The sequence below is a fragment of the Sparassis crispa genome (genome assembly GCF_003851025.1).
Source record: "Sparassis crispa DNA, contig_000005F, whole genome shotgun sequence".
NCBI lineage: Eukaryota > Fungi > Basidiomycota > Agaricomycetes > Polyporales > Sparassidaceae > Sparassis > Sparassis crispa.
Genome location: NW_020939752.1, coordinates 1,604,719 through 1,621,482, shown reverse-complemented (window position 1 = coordinate 1,621,482; position 16,764 = coordinate 1,604,719). Strand labels below are relative to the sequence as shown.

The 16,764-nt window shown below is 51.0% G+C and overlaps 4 protein-coding genes across 4 annotated transcripts; all 4 read right to left on the bottom strand.

Annotated features, from left to right (window-relative positions):
• Window positions 1–3,710: 3,710 nt before the first annotated feature.
• SCP_0605500 (hypothetical protein) lies at window positions 3,711–4,169 on the bottom strand (the record flags this gene model as incomplete). Its single annotated transcript, XM_027759683.1, has 2 exons — window positions 3,711–4,096; window positions 4,154–4,169. 2 exons carry the CDS (start codon window positions 4,167–4,169, stop codon window positions 3,711–3,713), a joined length of 402 nt encoding a protein of 133 aa, XP_027615484.1.
• A 5,119-nt stretch (window positions 4,170–9,288) lies between these two features.
• SCP_0605490 (hypothetical protein) lies at window positions 9,289–9,659 on the bottom strand (the record flags this gene model as incomplete). The annotated part of the gene is made up of 2 exons (XM_027759682.1): window positions 9,289–9,510; window positions 9,570–9,659. 2 exons carry the CDS (start codon window positions 9,657–9,659, stop codon window positions 9,289–9,291), a joined length of 312 nt encoding a protein of 103 aa, XP_027615483.1.
• A 2,749-nt stretch (window positions 9,660–12,408) lies between these two features.
• SCP_0605480 (hypothetical protein) lies at window positions 12,409–12,867 on the bottom strand (the record flags this gene model as incomplete). Its single annotated transcript, XM_027759681.1, has 2 exons — window positions 12,409–12,791; window positions 12,852–12,867. The coding sequence occupies 2 exons, from the start codon at window positions 12,865–12,867 to the stop codon at window positions 12,409–12,411; spliced, it is 399 nt and encodes a 132-aa protein (XP_027615482.1).
• A 1,697-nt stretch (window positions 12,868–14,564) lies between these two features.
• On the bottom strand, window positions 14,565–15,028 carry SCP_0605470 (hypothetical protein; the record flags this gene model as incomplete). Its single annotated transcript, XM_027759680.1, has 2 exons — window positions 14,565–14,944; window positions 15,016–15,028. The coding sequence occupies 2 exons, from the start codon at window positions 15,026–15,028 to the stop codon at window positions 14,565–14,567; spliced, it is 393 nt and encodes a 130-aa protein (XP_027615481.1).
• Window positions 15,029–16,764: the final 1,736 nt, after the last annotated feature.

Sequence of the window (16,764 nt, the reverse complement as noted above, 5' to 3'; positions counted from 1 at the left end):
AGTGAACCACAGTGTGGGCCATGGCAGCCATTGACAACGACGGAGAGTTCAAGCAATGATAGATCAGCGCCACGTGTTGCCCATATTTAGCACACACCACTGATCTCCGATAGACGCCGCAATTCCACGGCCCAAAAGTGCTGCCCCTTCCACGGCTGTCTGCTTTTTCTGATGCTGATGCTGCGACTTATCGCTGCGTCCAGAGCCTCTTAACGCTCCTTCCCCATTCTCTCTCACCTGGACGACCGCACGCGTACCTGGCGGCCAAACTTGCTTGCTTTCCTCCTTCTCGTCGCGCAGTACAATTTGCGGGAGGCCTCAACGCGAGTCGAGGCCGTCGGGCCTGTCGTCAAGACCTCCACAACCAGGCTAACTCGGGAGACGTCCTCGCCTTATCGAACGTATGCCTGTCTTCGACCCTTCGCATGGCATGACGGCGGTGAGATCTACTGCTATTCATGGTCAATCCGTCAAGTTCACTCGCATCCCGTGGCAAGGATCACTCTCACCCCATTCAATGGCCTGTGCATTAATAACGACGACAGCTGACTATGCTGTCGCTCTGCTGGCTAGTGTGCAGAAGTCTCAGTCATACTTATTTCACTGATAGGCACCCACTAGGCACCCACCTCATCGTAGCAGGCCGGGTCCACACGCATGATTGCCGTATGTGCGCGCCAACGGTGTCGACCCCTGCGCAACCTCTTCCGCGTAACCACTAACACTGACGAGCGCAACGCTGTTCAGGATATCATGCGTTCTCATGTCAATGATTACCGAGTAACTCTGCCGTGCGTCGCGCCGCGTCGTCTTCGGTACTCGCCTTCGGTTCACCTCCGCTTGATGCACGGTTTCGCGTTCTCCTCTACCATCACGGAACTTCGGAGATAGCATCCAGCTGGTCTCACCTCGGATCCCAAGGGAACCCAGAACGTTGAACTACTTACGTGCCGCTGGAAGTAAAGGTGTCACTACCGCAACGTATGTCTGAGGTGTCGTTGGAGCTAATATTGCAAGAGGGTGCTGGTGACGCTTAACTGAGCCGTCGCGAACCATAACGAATAACCGCAGCATCAACCGAGCTTTATCCGAACCAAGGCGTTTGTGCGGGCTGACAGACGGAGAGAATCTGGAAGAGAGGAGAGGGAAGTGGCCAGTCTGTCGATGGTGAGTTCACTCTAAGTCTTCAGCTTTTATATGCGTCCACCTGTGTTACTCGATCGATGACGTCATTACGAATGGACGAGTTACACTCTTTCCGAGACAGGAAGGTGAGGTCCCAAATAGGAAGGTGAGTGAGAAAGATATGTCCTTTCGTCGAAAATCTGGTTCCGAATACCGCATCTGTATATTCTTGTCCAATATCTTATTGGGAATGACGATGAGAATATATATATATATATCTTAGAAAAATTGTGTTGTGGTAAGATATAGACAGAATACTGTCGCAGATATTGCCTGGCTACTCGAAGTGACTCTGGAGATACAGCATGCCTCACATACAGTGAGTCCCGCGGATGTCGTTCTCTTGTCCTTCGTTGTAACCATCTTGCGAGACCAGGTGTGCAGCGATGGGAGTGAAGCTCAAAGTGAGCGTGCAGCTCTCGGCCGTAGAATGTTCTTAGCGGGCATGCAGAGCTGTCCCTCAGCGGCCGTCTCAGTGCTGGTGCCATGCAGTAAAGCTAGTGTAATTCACAAGGCGCCACGCTAGGAACTGGCCGTCGGAATCAACCGCTGAGAGGGGAATGCCTCAGCTTGCTCTTGCTGGCATCCGCCAAATCTGAGTTGGTGGCGGCCGTGAGCTGCGGCTGTCAATGCTGCCGCGTCTGTAGTCACGGGAGCTTGAACATTCCTGCGGCGGAATGATTAGAATGTACGCAAGAGAGGCGCGCAAAAAGGCGAGACAATATCTCTAACCTGAGACATCGTGAATGCCATCTGCATGAGGGGTTCATCAGAAAGGGGAATGCGCATAACTGAAATGGTGCTTAAGCGCCATGGGGGCTCGTGAATGCCTTAAGCCAACCGGTTGTGTTCGTCTTCGCTCCGTCCGTTCGTACATGTGGGGCACACTGATAATTATTTGCAGCTCGGCACAATCGGAACACGGCACTCACCAGTATATTTGTATGAGATGATATGTTATGGGCGAGGCGCCAGACACCTGTTTGAGTCCTCAGGCATCATTACATACCCTCATTGATGAGCGTTGACTCCGAAAATTACCGAGGCGCTCGATGATGGACAACTTGAATGGACACACCAATGGATCGGCACCGTAGTTCAGTGACGCTTGAGTTACGAACGATTTCGACCGCGGAAAATACAGGTAGTTTCCTGGCGATTATCTCAGGTGAGCTGAAGGTCGAGCAACGTTAACATTACTGCGTCGTCTCCCGATCCAAGTGCTGCTGCGAAGTCTTCCGACCAAGTATGAATGGCTCGATACTGACGGAGAAACATGACACCGTCACTGGAACATAACTTACAGATGCAAACACTGGGGGTGGACTTCCTTTTCGCTTCCATGGCCCAGCAGCGCAGCAAAGAGGCAATTCCATTCGTCCATCTATAACGCAAGAAAGCGCGAAGAACGTCAGGACGGAGGTGGCAACCAGTACAAAATACCTTCAGGGACGGGCTCCATATTAACTACGAAGGAGAGTAGTTCTTCTAGACACGTTCGTAGTAAAATCCTGGGTGGCCAATTGGCGATAGTAGCCGAAGACGTCGAGGAGTAGTGACTATACTTGCGAGCTCATAAAAAGCGAATCCGACTTGCACGAGATTGAATCCAGGCATTGCACTGTGGAGGCGGCGTGAGTGTCCTGAAACCAAGATATTCATATACCTAAAATGTATCGTATGTCGGACTGGCTCCGGCAAAGAAAACGTACTGACGAGGCTTTGAATGCACGAGATAGAATCCAGGCATTGCACTGTGGAGGCGGCGTGAGTGTCCTGAAACCAAGATATTTCTATGCCTAAAATGTACCGTATGTCAGACTATCTTCGACAAACAAAACTTGTGAAAGTGTACTGACGAACGTTTTGAATGCACCAAAATCCCCCGAAGAAGAGGTATTCCAGAGATAGGCGACAAGCACAAATAACTTCCACCTCAACACAGAGTTAGTATGTACAAGCACGGGAAAAACAGCACGTTATCACGCAGAAAACCAACGATGAACATGGGCGAGGGACAGACCACACTACCAGCAAGGTCGACATTCGACTCGGATAATGACTTCTCTTGAATGAATTTAAGAGCAGGGCAAGTCCAGCCTGCCAGAGCCTTCGTGACAGGCACATTTTCCAACCTAGGGCCTGAAACGGCTCCGAGCAATTCTGAGATAATATAATAGGCTCCCGTTGACCGTCAAAGTCAGAGGAGAGAAGGATTACGTGATCCTCTGGAATGCTATGTTGTCGCACAACAGCTCTTTCCATTACTTTTGACAGCCGCCCCGTGGCTGTTACATACTTACATTGTGTAAGTTACACAGCAGTTGTTTTAGTTACCAATAACGAAATTTGCGAACTTGACTCTTTCCTGTTTTCCAATCTCACGAGCTGTAACATCAACAACGCGCTCATATGTATTCGTACAAATTCTCATCAAGTCAATCACGGTACATCGAACAAGCTACTCAGGCATAGGGATTCCGGACAACTCTTCGCACCTCTGGGCCGATAAGACGCAACGCAGCTCACCCGTAGTAAGACCACCTTCCATGATAATTGCCATCCAATCCCCTCTCGAACCCATGGCCAGTGTAGTCCAACACAAGCACGGCATTGTTGTCCATCAAAACAAGGTGCGCCCTGTGGGGTGCAAGGTCCAAAGTGAATCGACCAGTCTTGGCTGTGGACGTGCCAGTCTGCCCGTCGCCGCTGAAGTCTCCAGCACCCATGTTGGAGGCGCTGGCAGAGCCTCTGTAGGGCCCCAGAGTCCAGCGCAGGAACGCGCCGTCGCCCGTTGCGTTCAAGCGATAGGGCTTATTGGGATCTACAGCAGCTGCCTGCACTTCCTTGACGAAGGCTACCAACTTGGCGTCGCCGGCCGCCTCGGCGAAGAGGTCAGCGGGAACCTGCACTGCGGCAAATCTGTCAGGACATGCGCTGTAATGATGGCGAAATCTGCAAAAGCTACCTTCAGCCTCAGACATTTAGTGTGTTACCTATGCAAGTCATTGATCATTGTCGGAACAAGAATTCTCAAAAGAAGAAACACTCACGAGTGAAATAAAGGTTTGAGAACGATGGGGTGGTCTGCAAGGCACACAGTGAATATGTTTCCAGATGTATGACCGGTGGATGAGTGTGCTCACAAGTAACGCAGAGCGAATGGGAATTGCTGGAGGGGTGAGCTCAACGGTGCCTCTTTTATATCCTTCGTCCGTCCGGCTTAGTTACCATGAGTTAGTCACCAACAACCAGCTGACACGACACATAACCAGTACCGGTCCAATGTTAGACCAATTCAAGCACACGTTCGTCCTTATTCCGGCCGCATGTGAATTGGTGGTTCATGCTGGCATTTTCCAGATTCAAAGTGTGGCTTCCATGACTTCACAAAAGAGCGCTGAGAGAGGCATGGAACATGCTACTCAATACTCACAGTCGGAATACGGCGCTCACGGTCGCATTTGAATGTAACAGGAGAGACGCCTGCTGCCGGTCTGGGTTCGCATCATGCAGACCCTCGTTGATGAGTATTCAGTTCGGCCAACGTTTGCGCACTTAACGAGCGATTAGCCATCATGACACGAGCGGAATCATCAATATTTCAGTCCTCGAAGGGGTATCGCTCGTGAGACTGCTGGTGAACGAAAGGCTGAACGGCTTGAACGAACCTCCATACTTTTATCATGCAGTGACCCTATAGTCGAGCCACCGTTAATTCCTCTAAGCGTTGCAGTCAGCGACGTCTTGCGCCATATCAACGCATGCACTGCCAGGCACAATTATCCCATTCTGCGCTGTAAATCTAGTGAATTGGACCACCAAACCGCGGGAAGATATTGCGCAATAACTGACATACCAAAAAGGTCTCATGCGCAGCACAAAATGACAAGGATGCAAATGGGATGTTAGTTTATGACTGGCGCTAGCCTTCCGCACATGTCAACATAGCGCATTGCGAAACACAGCGTCTTCAAGGCGGAAGACTATACGAGATAGGCTGACGCTCAGGCGGTGAAGACAGTCAGACGACGTGGCCATGTGAGTCTGCGCCATGAGATGGGGCTCATCAAACAAGGTCCACTCTTTCGTTGGTGGGCGCATCTGACGATCGGCTTTATGCCATTAGAGAGTACAAGTAAGGAGATGTCTCACGTACCTCAGTTACGATGTTCACAGCTCCGAGACATGCTTGCATCAGTCACGGTATCATATGTGGAGTGATATTCCCATGAACATGATTCACTGTGATACCTGACCGGCGCCTTAGTATTCCAGAGTGCGAGACCGCCTCGTATGAGCTTTGCCATTGAGCGATCGCTTCACAAAGAGTGCTCGCCCAATGTGCTGAAAATGCAACAGACAGTCGTGGAATATATATATCTGCACACTTAAGACCAGTAAGACCAGCATAGAGATGTCTTATATGTAAATGAGCAAAACCACACGAAGTGGCACCGAGGCGGAATGTATTGAAGTCTACTACGCCGATCGAACGCCGATCGCGTCAGGAGGTCACGTGAAGGGAGATTCCCATCGTTTCTAGTTGGTCTTCTACTCTTGCGAACTCGTACACCAGGTGCATCGATGGGTGTCACCTCTCAATTCATGATTAGAAGTACTGGCCCAAACTGATCTAGGATGCTCAGGTTCTCTGTCCTTGCTGTGAACGCGTTTCTCGCCACTGGACGAGCACACGGTTTGTGATTTTTGTCTGGGATCGAACGCAAACGGTAACGGTACAGTGGGCCCAAACTCTGGTGGAAATGGACTTCTTCCGCGGCATGTCTTCCATTGCGCAGTTGTATACTTATTCATATTTCCTTGTGTCTGCTACACCCTTCGGCGGCTTTCCTAGCTGAGGCGCTGGACACTTCAGCTTCCCCGCTACTAGACAACTTCCCCATATCACCTCGTGCTCAGGTGACGCTCGTAGTTGCCCAACCCCGGTTAGTGTCTCCCGCGTATTCGCAACTTTCACCCGCAGTGGCGTCTTCCTACGGCAAGGACTGTCTCAGCTTGCGTGAACTGTTACCTCAGTAGCAAATTTGGCCCGACTCGAGTCGCCGTCCTTTTGCGATTAATATCTGTGTTCTTTCTATCCTGGAATGAGGCACCGCTATATCAGGCAAGATGAACGCGTTGCATACTATCAATGCCTCACAACATTATGGACGTACTGGCTCTTCTCCTGCTCACACGCTCGGAGGGTAGGTTATCCGGTAACTAATCCAGACGGCGCAGACATTTATTGGCCAATGTCATCAGTATTGACCTCTATCCGGACAGCATTACAAGAGCATACTTTGTGCGCAGAGGTAGGTCGCTGTAAATTAAACTCGTCAAGATATGACCTGCGCTTGTGAAGATATAGAATCATGCTGACTTATTCTCAGGAACATCGATAAACTCGGGGGCCGTCTCACATTATTGCTCTCAGTGGCTCCACGGTAATTGTATTCGGATCTTAGGTTGTCTCTAATTCACCAGTCAACGTTTGGACGACAGTATATTCAACGGACCAGCGAATCTCCGGAACAAGCTTAGATCTACTGTCGCTTAGCCATCCTGGCAGCTGTAGACCCCCAGAGCAAGGCACTACTATCAGATCCCACTTCTGCTCATTTCTGGCTATCATCCGTCCTCCCAGCACCATTTTCACCCAAACTCCCCCATGTAAGTGCCTTGACTGTATCACGAACGTTCGCGGTATTCCTTTCGATATGATTAGCCCACCTCTCGTCAGCTCTTTCAATGGAATATCACACCAGTGTTCCGGTTACCCCACTTGTGTACAACTCGGCGGCACCAGTACCCGCGAGGTTCTAACGAGAATGCCCATCGTAAGGCCGGCATCCGTGCACAGTCGAGTCCCCGCTCTCTTTACATGAGCACAAGTGGCAGCTCTTGCACACACCCGACTGGTTGTCTGCACCGTTCACTGGGCGCGCTGCTGTCTCAGAACATCCCCCAAAGCTCAACCCAGTCACCCCCCTTTCCTCGTTGCTCGACAGGCTGACATGGTGCGCGAAATCGGCGAAATCGGACGTTGCTGCAAGGATCTCCCCTCACCGCATATACATGGAGCAATGAGAATGTCGCGTTGGTGCAATTCAAGGTCTTCGACGTCGATGCCGGAAAGGCCTTCTGTCTCTCTTTACCCGTCTCTGTCGTGCCGTCTCGCGCGATCGCCAGCAGGGCGGAGGAATTGGCGAACTCGGAGGACTGGCTGACTATTGCCGACTAGTTCTACATTCACAACTGCGTTCTGCACTTCGACGTTTGTGTCGAAGCTGATAACGAATCCTACACTCCACCGCGAGAGTCACGCGTAGCGCATTCTGCTGCGGCGCCGATTCATCTAACGTGTCTGCCCAAGTATCTCTTCTGATTGCTAGTAGACGGGCGATTGTGATCTTGCATACCTTACGACCTTTGTTTTTACAAATTGAATGTCGCAGTGTTCCTTGAGATATTCCTCTTATCTCTTCGAGATGAGGGCTCGATGGTGAAATTCAGACAGACCTTCATCTGAGCACGTCTCAATTGCTTGCCCGACATACACTCAAAACACTATACTGCCTACATCTCAAGAAATGGTCGATATTCCACTCAGCGAGCCCCGACCCAACCCTTTAACTGACCCAACCCTCTTATTCGTTTACAGACCGGCCGCTGTTCTCAGTTTCGCATAGTCTGGCATTCCTAGGCCAGTGACCTGTGGCAAGCAAACCTCAGCGAATGCGCCACAGTCCGACATGGACAACACACCGAATTCCAGCCAGCCGCAGGCCCCGGCTGAGCAGAAAATCCGTTCGTACCACAGCCGGAATTGGAGCCCGTAGTGATAGCGTTCAGCGCAGACGCAGCAGATCCATACAGCCAGGATTCAAGAGGCGGAGCGGGAGATGACCCGCAAGTTCAAGTTCATTGTTCAGCAGGGCGATAACACTAGCGAATGTGGGGTTGGCCGCGCTTGTCTTCCTCGTCGTCGATTTCTCCATTCTGCACGATTTGAAAGTTTGTACCCTGAGCGGACACATCTGGAAACCCGCGCCCCGGTGGATTCTACAGACCCGAGTAAGTACTGCCAAGGCCCTGCACATAACCAGCCGTTGCTGTGGTTCGATACGACGGAATAGGGAAGGTGTTGGAGAAGCCACCACTCGAGTATTGTGCCGCGGTCTCAGAACCAACTCCTTGGGTAGCACCCACAGAGGTAACACTAGCGTAATGCATAGTCAGATTTCCGCACTAAGGACAGCCGGAAGGGAATGTGGGTAAGAAGTCACAGCAGTCTTCACCCCCGAATTTGACGCCGGCAACACCGCCGTCTCCAGACGAGAAGAGAAGAGATACACCACGGGCGCCGAGCTGCGCTCACGTGGCCAGACTTGAATTAAAACCACCTTCATCCATACCATGTGGTCACTACTTGTGGAAGAGTATCAGCGGAAAGGAAGTAGTTGACAACATCTAGGAAACCGGCAAGACCGTCATTGTTTTGCAAGCCAACGGAGAGGAAGGCAATGGAGACATCTGTCGCCAAGCCTACAGTATACTGAATATCTAAATCCTGTTATTGAGGAAGTATGAGTTAATGTGATTCAGGTCGCGGTGTGAGCACTGTGATGTACAGCTTCGCCACCCGCACTCCCAGGGGTTTGTTCGTTTGCACCACCGTCAAGAGTTTGCAGCGAAAAAGCCGTAGTGCTGGACATATCTGGCCTGTATTGTTCCAAAAAGCTCTGATATACGTCAAAATGAATTCAGTATATTCCTGGTAACGCATCGCGAGGTCATCCAAATTTGCGTATTGATTATTAAAGCCAGTGACAGCCAATTGGTTGAACTGTGCGGTATCAAGGGTTTCTTCACATACAGAGCCTGCAGGCAAGCAGGAGTGACAGTGTCTGCACAGGAAGGGTCCTGCCTTTCGTGCACTGTAGCGCGAGTCGACTTGATAGACACAGAGTAGGGAGATGAGCTCGCCAGGTAGATGGGGAAGCTAAAAAAAGTTGTCATAGACAAGCTACTGCCTTAGTGTAGCGACGACAAACGTGATTGTGGGGTGAACAAAGTCCAGATGACCATATAATTCCCCTAGGATAGAACACGCGAGCGTCCGAATGCTCCGTACGCCTTAGGCCGAACGTACGAATGTAGAGAACTCGGAATCGAACAGATCGTCTCCTGACTGACGGGAACACTAAAGCTGATCCAGTCGCCCGCCGGAGTGAGCACAGCGGCATCGATATTGTTGGCTTGTAACCAATTATTCACGGCGGCGAGGCTTTCTGCAGCAGGAGAGACGAATTCCGCAGCCTTTCGAACAGATATCAATTAAGATTAGTCTGTCGAGCTCTCGAGGCGAATTGCACGACCTCCTTGGTCAGGTACTTGCGGTAGTTGGCGCACGGCAGCGTGCTGACGTCATACAGGGCTTGCTCGAGGCCGGTGGGAATGCTCTGCATGAGCGCGAGGCGCAAATCGAGGACCGTGTCAAGCGGAGCTGGAAAGGAACACCGTCGCGCTTCTCATGCGCTTTCATATTGCGAGACATTGGGTTGCCCGCAGCAAGAACAGCGAGGGATACGAAGAGGAGAGCGGAAGCCACACGATGTAGCGCGGCAGAAGTTGTGCCCCGGCACACACGACGGATTGCGCGGTCGAGCCACAGTTAACCTCTGATGGAAAGGGCCGAGGTTGGACGATATCGAGTGCTTGAATCGCAACGGTGCCACGAGATGGTACGAACAGAGCAACATCGCCATTACTTCGAAGAAGGCTGTCAGCAAGGCGGACACTCACCAACGCTGAGTCGATGTGATCAACGTCGTGCTGCCGCTTTTTGCGATATATTCATGCACTGTAAGCATGGAGGAATTTTAGAGGTCTGAGACAATATTAGAAGGAGGCAGAGATGCTGCTCACTGACTAAACCGCCGTATCAGCGAATTCACATGTCTAGCCGTCTTGCTCTTCTATATACCACACGGTGGTACCACAGTGATGATGTCGACGACACAAGGCCGTGATTAGAAAAGAAAGTCCAGTTGCAACTGTGCTAGTGCACGTTGACGAATGGTTGTTTGTCTTGTTACAACATGTCCTTCAGGCGCCCATCTCGCTCGGGGCGAACCAACAGAGAATGCCAGTGTCGCGGGTCGGTTACCGCACCGCCGAACGTCTTCAGAATAGTCAACCAGGAGAACCACCCGTAGTGGGAGAGTCAAGATTTGTGCCACTATAATGCGATACTGACAGAGCAAACTGAGCGGCGAGCAATTATAGGCGTGCATATGACGGAGGGCTCAGTGGATGGAGATAACACGCAGCCCAGCGGCAATTGATAACATGCAGATGTCACGAAGACGCAAAGTCCAAGACGTCTATCATGAGGCTATATGATATCTTGAGACCGCATTCCAAAACATACGGCCCGATATGCTGAAGACTAAACGTCTCTCTATCTAGGAAGAGGGACAACCACTGTGAGAACACAATATCAACCGCCACGCGATCACTCGTAGCGATATTCTCACCAGATTGGCACGATTTCATAGTAGCCGTCACTTGTTGTCGCGTGCTGAAGGCGGGCTACCCTATCCCAATCATCCGCACCGTTGATCTGAAGCTTCCCACTCCTTTCATCGCATGCAAGCGTCCCTGAGATCCAACGAAAACCGATGCCGAACGAGACTGAACAGTGCAAACAAGTGAGTGCAAACAAGTGACCGTTAGATTGCACTACGATGACGATCATGGCATGCGTGGCTACAACGACCGTCATTGTGATGGTGTAGGGCTGGGAAACATCTGAAAGAGGGCCGGTGACGGTAAAGTGAAATAAGGTACGGAAGGTGGACAACCAACTCTTGGAAAAATCCAGCGGGTAAAACACCTTGTCAAGCGGGAGTAATCAACACGGGAGTGTCGCTCGAGCAGACTTGCCTTGATATAAAGAGGATCGCTACGGGTAACGCGAGATTAAGGGAAGAGTATCAGAGCCATGAACAGTCCAAGACGTGCTGGGCCTCGTCGGTGTAATCGTCAATAGGTGCCGGTACGTACGGCATGAGGTGCTCCGGAAGGTTGGGAACATGCATTGTTATGGTAGTGAAGGCTTGGAGAATAGCTAGGTGGAGGACAGGTGGAGGATCTCGAAATTAAGGCCCTGCTCTCCTTGAGCCAACCTTGAGCCGCAGACACAAAGCGCACGTGACCTCAATGTGGCGCCACAACCGCGTCCGCGCCCGAGCGTCTTTGGACTCGCTGTATTGAACGGTATTGCAGTTTAAACATGGAATGCTTCAGGAGATGGGCATTCTAGTTGTACGGTATGTGCATCCGGTTCTCAGTTCACTAGTAAGTCATTCTAATTAATAAATGCTGCCAACGTTTTGGACCGCCGTATGTTCAACGGACGACCCGCTGCCGGTCTCCGAAGTAGATACCTTGATCTCATCATGCCTTGTCGCGGATGGCTGCTTCAACATCGTGTGCAATGATCTCGTAGCAAAAGGATGGAATATATCTCATAACTACAGTCATCCAGCAATGTCCCCTCTCGATGATACGCTTTCCCCCACCGCCAGCCCTCCATGATATTGAATCTGCATCGTCTCACCGAGCTTCGCTTTCCACTTCACTGCAAAGTACTCTGTAGTGACAGGAGCCAAACTCCTCTAGAGAGCGAGATCAACTCGACAGTACTACTTTTTCCCTAGCGCTGACGTACTCTGTCTTTAGAAGCCCTTTGCGTTGCTAGTCGTCTTTATTGCTTTGACCCGAATGCGCGGCGCCGTCTACTACAGTCTTGTCTTCGTGTTTTCCAGTCACCGCTGCTTCTCGCTTTCATTGAATTTTCTCTTCTATGCCTGAACGATATCCGTTGTACGATGGCCGATCGTCTCTTCTTTTCCCTTCGGTGCCCTTTCTGTAGTCGTGGATCGCTCAGAGGAGGCTTCTGTAGGACCACCGACGGCGAGGAGGCGCCACGGAAGTTCGACAGCACAAAAACGAGCGAATAATTTCAGGTACGTTGCGCGGCCCACAATTCACGAATCCACGTTTGTTCTATGTTTACACTTGGCTCCAGACAATCGTCCGCAAGCATTTTTGCATTCACTGTTAATCGTACAAGCTCTCATTGGATCAAACGGTATGCTCTATTCCGGCATAGGTGTCTCGAAGACTGTGCATGGATAACGGCAGGGTATTTCATGGAAACCAAACCCACCTTCCTTTGTAGGTATTATTCAGATCTTTCGAGACACCCTCCCCCTTGTATGTAGCCTCCCTCCCTTCAACATCATCCTTCAGGACGAGGGTCGCGGTGACCGGCGTGAGGGTCAATTCAAATGTGCCCTTGGTGGGCGGATACTCGACACTGTAGCCGGTACCGATGTAGCGGGCGGCGCCTGTGTCAGATGTTTTGGCAGTGCCCGCGAAGTTGGTCGATGTCCACTTCAAGACCCCGTCTATGGCGACCACGTGCAACTCGTCTCCGGCGCCTGCCTCGATTGCCTCACTTAACTGCTCGATGGCTGCCGCCAATCTGGGATCCGAGGCTGCCTCGGCAAAGACATCAGCGGGAACTTGCACTGCCAATTCGTCAGAGCATGTACTGTAAGGATTATAATTGTGAAATCTGTGACTGTTACCTTCAGCTTCGGACATCGTAGTCGGTTGATCACCTACACAAGGTATCAATTGTGGACGAATATAGATCTCAAGGGGAACGAGAATGAGACGCGTACAAGTGAAATAAGGCAAGAGGAAATCTGTATGGTACATAGTGAATACGTTTCTGAATGGATGACCAGCGGACGACCTTGCTTACCACTAACACAACGTGAAAAGGGATGGGCAGGAGGTGTGCGTTTTACAGTGGCCGATTTTTGTATGTCTTTAACCATTTAGTTTCTCTCCCGTGGTTTGCCGCAAGGCACGGTCGATAAGGTGCAGAAATAACTGCACAAAACTGGCCAAGACTGGTACGCCGTTTCGGAGCCTTTTGTGATCACTTCTGCTCAATACACTCAGCAGACCACCAGAGCAGTGGTTTGGGCGTCTATCATGTCAACGGCTGAGGCCTGAGGCGCTGCAGTCGACTTCCCCGCTATCGCATCTTTCTATGTAGGCACGTCCCCATATCACCTCGCGCTCAAGTGATGTCCATTATGCCCCTGCCAATCAGAGACCCTTTCTTGTGTTTCTCTGTTGCACGTTCCAACCAATGACCTGCGGCGGAGGCTGCGTTACTTCGGAGGTATTATTGCGCCGTATGTTGGATTCGGAAATCCCATCCGATGCTGATCACCGTGCACTGCCGTGGCAAAGGGACTTCGAGAGGAAAGTTCGCACTATCTGTATTCATTGTCTGTTCGAATTCTAATCCCGTCGACAATGTTTAGACCACCGCATGCTGAACGAATGAGCCAATCTTCGGGGTAAAGCTTCTATCCAGATCCGGCGATTTCACTCATCCTGTTTGCCACATGGCCTTGGTTCCAGGATGGATTACACTCTTCGGCAACCGCTTTATTGGAGCAACATGTGCCCACTAAGACCTGCTTTGCCGTCTCCCTCCAGCATCCCGCTACTAGGCTATGCTGAACCTCCGAGCATCGTCTTCATCTACTTCCCTTGCACGCTTTCTGTTCACGCCACCTTGTCAGTAAGAGCACATCGGCTAGGGCATTCGCTTGTCTGCGCATAGTGATGATCGTGATTTGGAGGTTCAATTCGCTCTAGGCAATCACTTCTTAACCAGGACATAAGTTATTAGAGTTATACCATTTCGGACATTATCTCTAAGCTGAGCGCACCGCTTCGACCGTTCGCATCCCGCCCCGCCTTGAAGACAGATGAAGCTGCAAACGCGCTTTGCCATAAACAACCTCTAGTCTTGCATAGAGCTCACCAATATAAATAGTGTCGTAGAAGTGAGATGTTTCACTCTGTCCTTGCGTCATCGTGAGTGTTCCTGTAGAGCCATACTACACAGCGCTAACATCTCCAACAAACCTTCCCGTGGCAGAGACGGGCCTCCGTTATAGGTTCACACTGATAGGGAATGTCCTGATATTTGGAAAGTGTAATTCTCGTCACTGACGCTGGATGGGATAACTTTGTCACGGAACTATTGCCACAAGGTGAAGGTGAATTACCCGGAAGGGGAAGAAGCCGCCACTATCGCGAGCGCCCACCACATGAACGAGTCAAAATGCCGACTTACTGAACTCTATTCTTGCGACCAAGTGCATGCAATGATATTTGTACAAACTCTCATCGGGTCAAACGGTACACGCTACTGAGCCATTGCTAATTCCGACAACATCACGAGCCTCTCCAGTGGCTAGTAGCAGAACGCTTCAACCAAAGTAGGCCCACCTCCCTTTGTAAGTGTTGGACAGGTCCACCGAGACACCCTCGCCCTTGTACACCGTCTCCTTCTTATCGTCACCCGTCAGGGTGAGCGTCGCCTCAGTTGCGGTGAGGACCAACGTGAAACTGCCAGTCGTGGGTGCAAACTCGGCGGTAGAGCCAATGCCAGAGTAGTTGGCGGCGCCCACGTCGGAGGTTTTGGCGGAGCCTCGGTAGTTCGTCTTAAGTGTCCACTGCAGGACACCGTCTTTGGCAACCACCTTCAAGGGGTCATCTTTCCCAATGGGCTCGGCCAACACTCGCTTGACGGCATCGACCACTTTGGGATTGATACCCACGTTGGCAAACACGTCGGCGGGAACGTTCGCTGTAACGAACTCATCAGATCATGCGCTGCAATGATGGGCTAAAGCCAGGACAACTGGCGACATTGGTTACCTGGGTCAGCCATTGGGGCTTCTTACCTATGTAAAGAGTCAATAACAGAATAACGACTTCAAGGTCAAATAATACGCTTACGAATGAAATAACGGTTTGGAAACGACGAAGAGGTCTGCAGGGGCAGGATGAATATGTGCGCCGATGGTCAACCCGTGGATGAACGTGCTCACCAGTAACACAGAGCGAGCACGGATGTCCTTGAGGCACGAGCTTGACGGAGGCCTCTTTTATATCTTCGTCCATAGAGTCACTCTCATTGGTCAGTCGCAAGCAAGCAATCGACAGGACGTAGAGCCAGTTCCAAGGGAACAAAAAACCGTTTGTGAACACATTCGTGCTCACTCTGTTCGTAATTGATCGGCGGAGCACGCAGGTAATCCTCATGACCACAGCATTGCTTCCAGGACGTTGCGTGGACATCAGAGTTCATCTTTATTCCGGCCGTATGCGAATCGGTGGTTCATCCTGGCATATTCCAGAGCCAAGGTGTAGCTTCCATGGCTTCAGAAAAGAGCGCTGAGAGGCATGAGATCTGAAAGTGCTAGGGGTCTACGGCTGCCTGGATGGCTAAGCCGCAGTAGATCTAGGCTTGTTGCGGAGATTCCCTTGTCCGTTGAACATATTGTCGTCTGGTCAAGTTTGGAGACAACTTAAGATCCGAATACATTTACCGTGGAGCCACTGAAAGCAACAATATGAGACGGCCCCCTAGTTTATCGATGTTCCTGAGAATAAGTCAGCATGATTCTATATTCTTCGCAACCGCAGGTCATAGCCTGACGAGTTTACTTTACAGCGATCTACCGCTGGCGCATGCTGTCGTGATGCTGTCCGGATCGAAGTAAATGCTGATGAGATTGAACAATAAATGTCTGCGCCGTCCGGATTAGTTGCCGGATAACTTTCCGTCCGAGTGTCTGAGAAGGAGAAGAGCAAGTACATCCATAATCCTGAGAGACATTCGCAACTTTCGCCTGCAGTGGCGTCTTTCTACGGCAAGGACAATCTCAGTTTGCATAAGCTATTCTCTCAATGGCGAATCTTGGCCCGACTCGAGTCGCCATTCTTTTGCGATTAATCATCGTGTTCGTTCTAACCTGGAACATGGCACTGGTGAGTCAGACAAGACGAACACATTGGACACTATCAATACGCGAGAGACGCTGACCGAAGGGTTTGGCAGATGCGAGCATCATCTGAGCACGAGGTGATATGGGGAAGTTGTCCAGGAAGGTAAGTGTAGCGGGGAAGCTGAAGTGTCCAGCGTTTATCTAAAACAGCCGCCGAAGAGTGTAGCAGACGCCAGGCAATATGAATAAGTGTGCAACTGCGCAGTGGAAGACACGTCACGGAAGAAGTACTTATTTGCGTCCACGTTCGCGTCTGTCACACGTCACGTGTGAGTTAGTAACGCCAAGAAGCTTTAGGACATTTTCTGGTCGTTACCTTCAAGGCTCAAACGCTGGATTGCCAATCCGATATCATCATGCAAATTGGAACGGTATGTCGCGCAGCCTAGCAACTCCAGAGACTAGGAAGCGTGAGAGGAGGGCTTCCAATCGTTGGCGAGTGCCAGGCGCTACGCGTACTTGTCCTTACCCGCCAGGCTTGATATGCGGCATAACCTATGAGAGTGGTGGTGATGGAGAGCAACAGCGAAAACCCGGGTAGCCCAATGAGGCGCTCGACGCTAGGAGGAGGGCAGGAGATCGCTGCCCATCGCAGAGCAATGAAAAATTGCGTGCA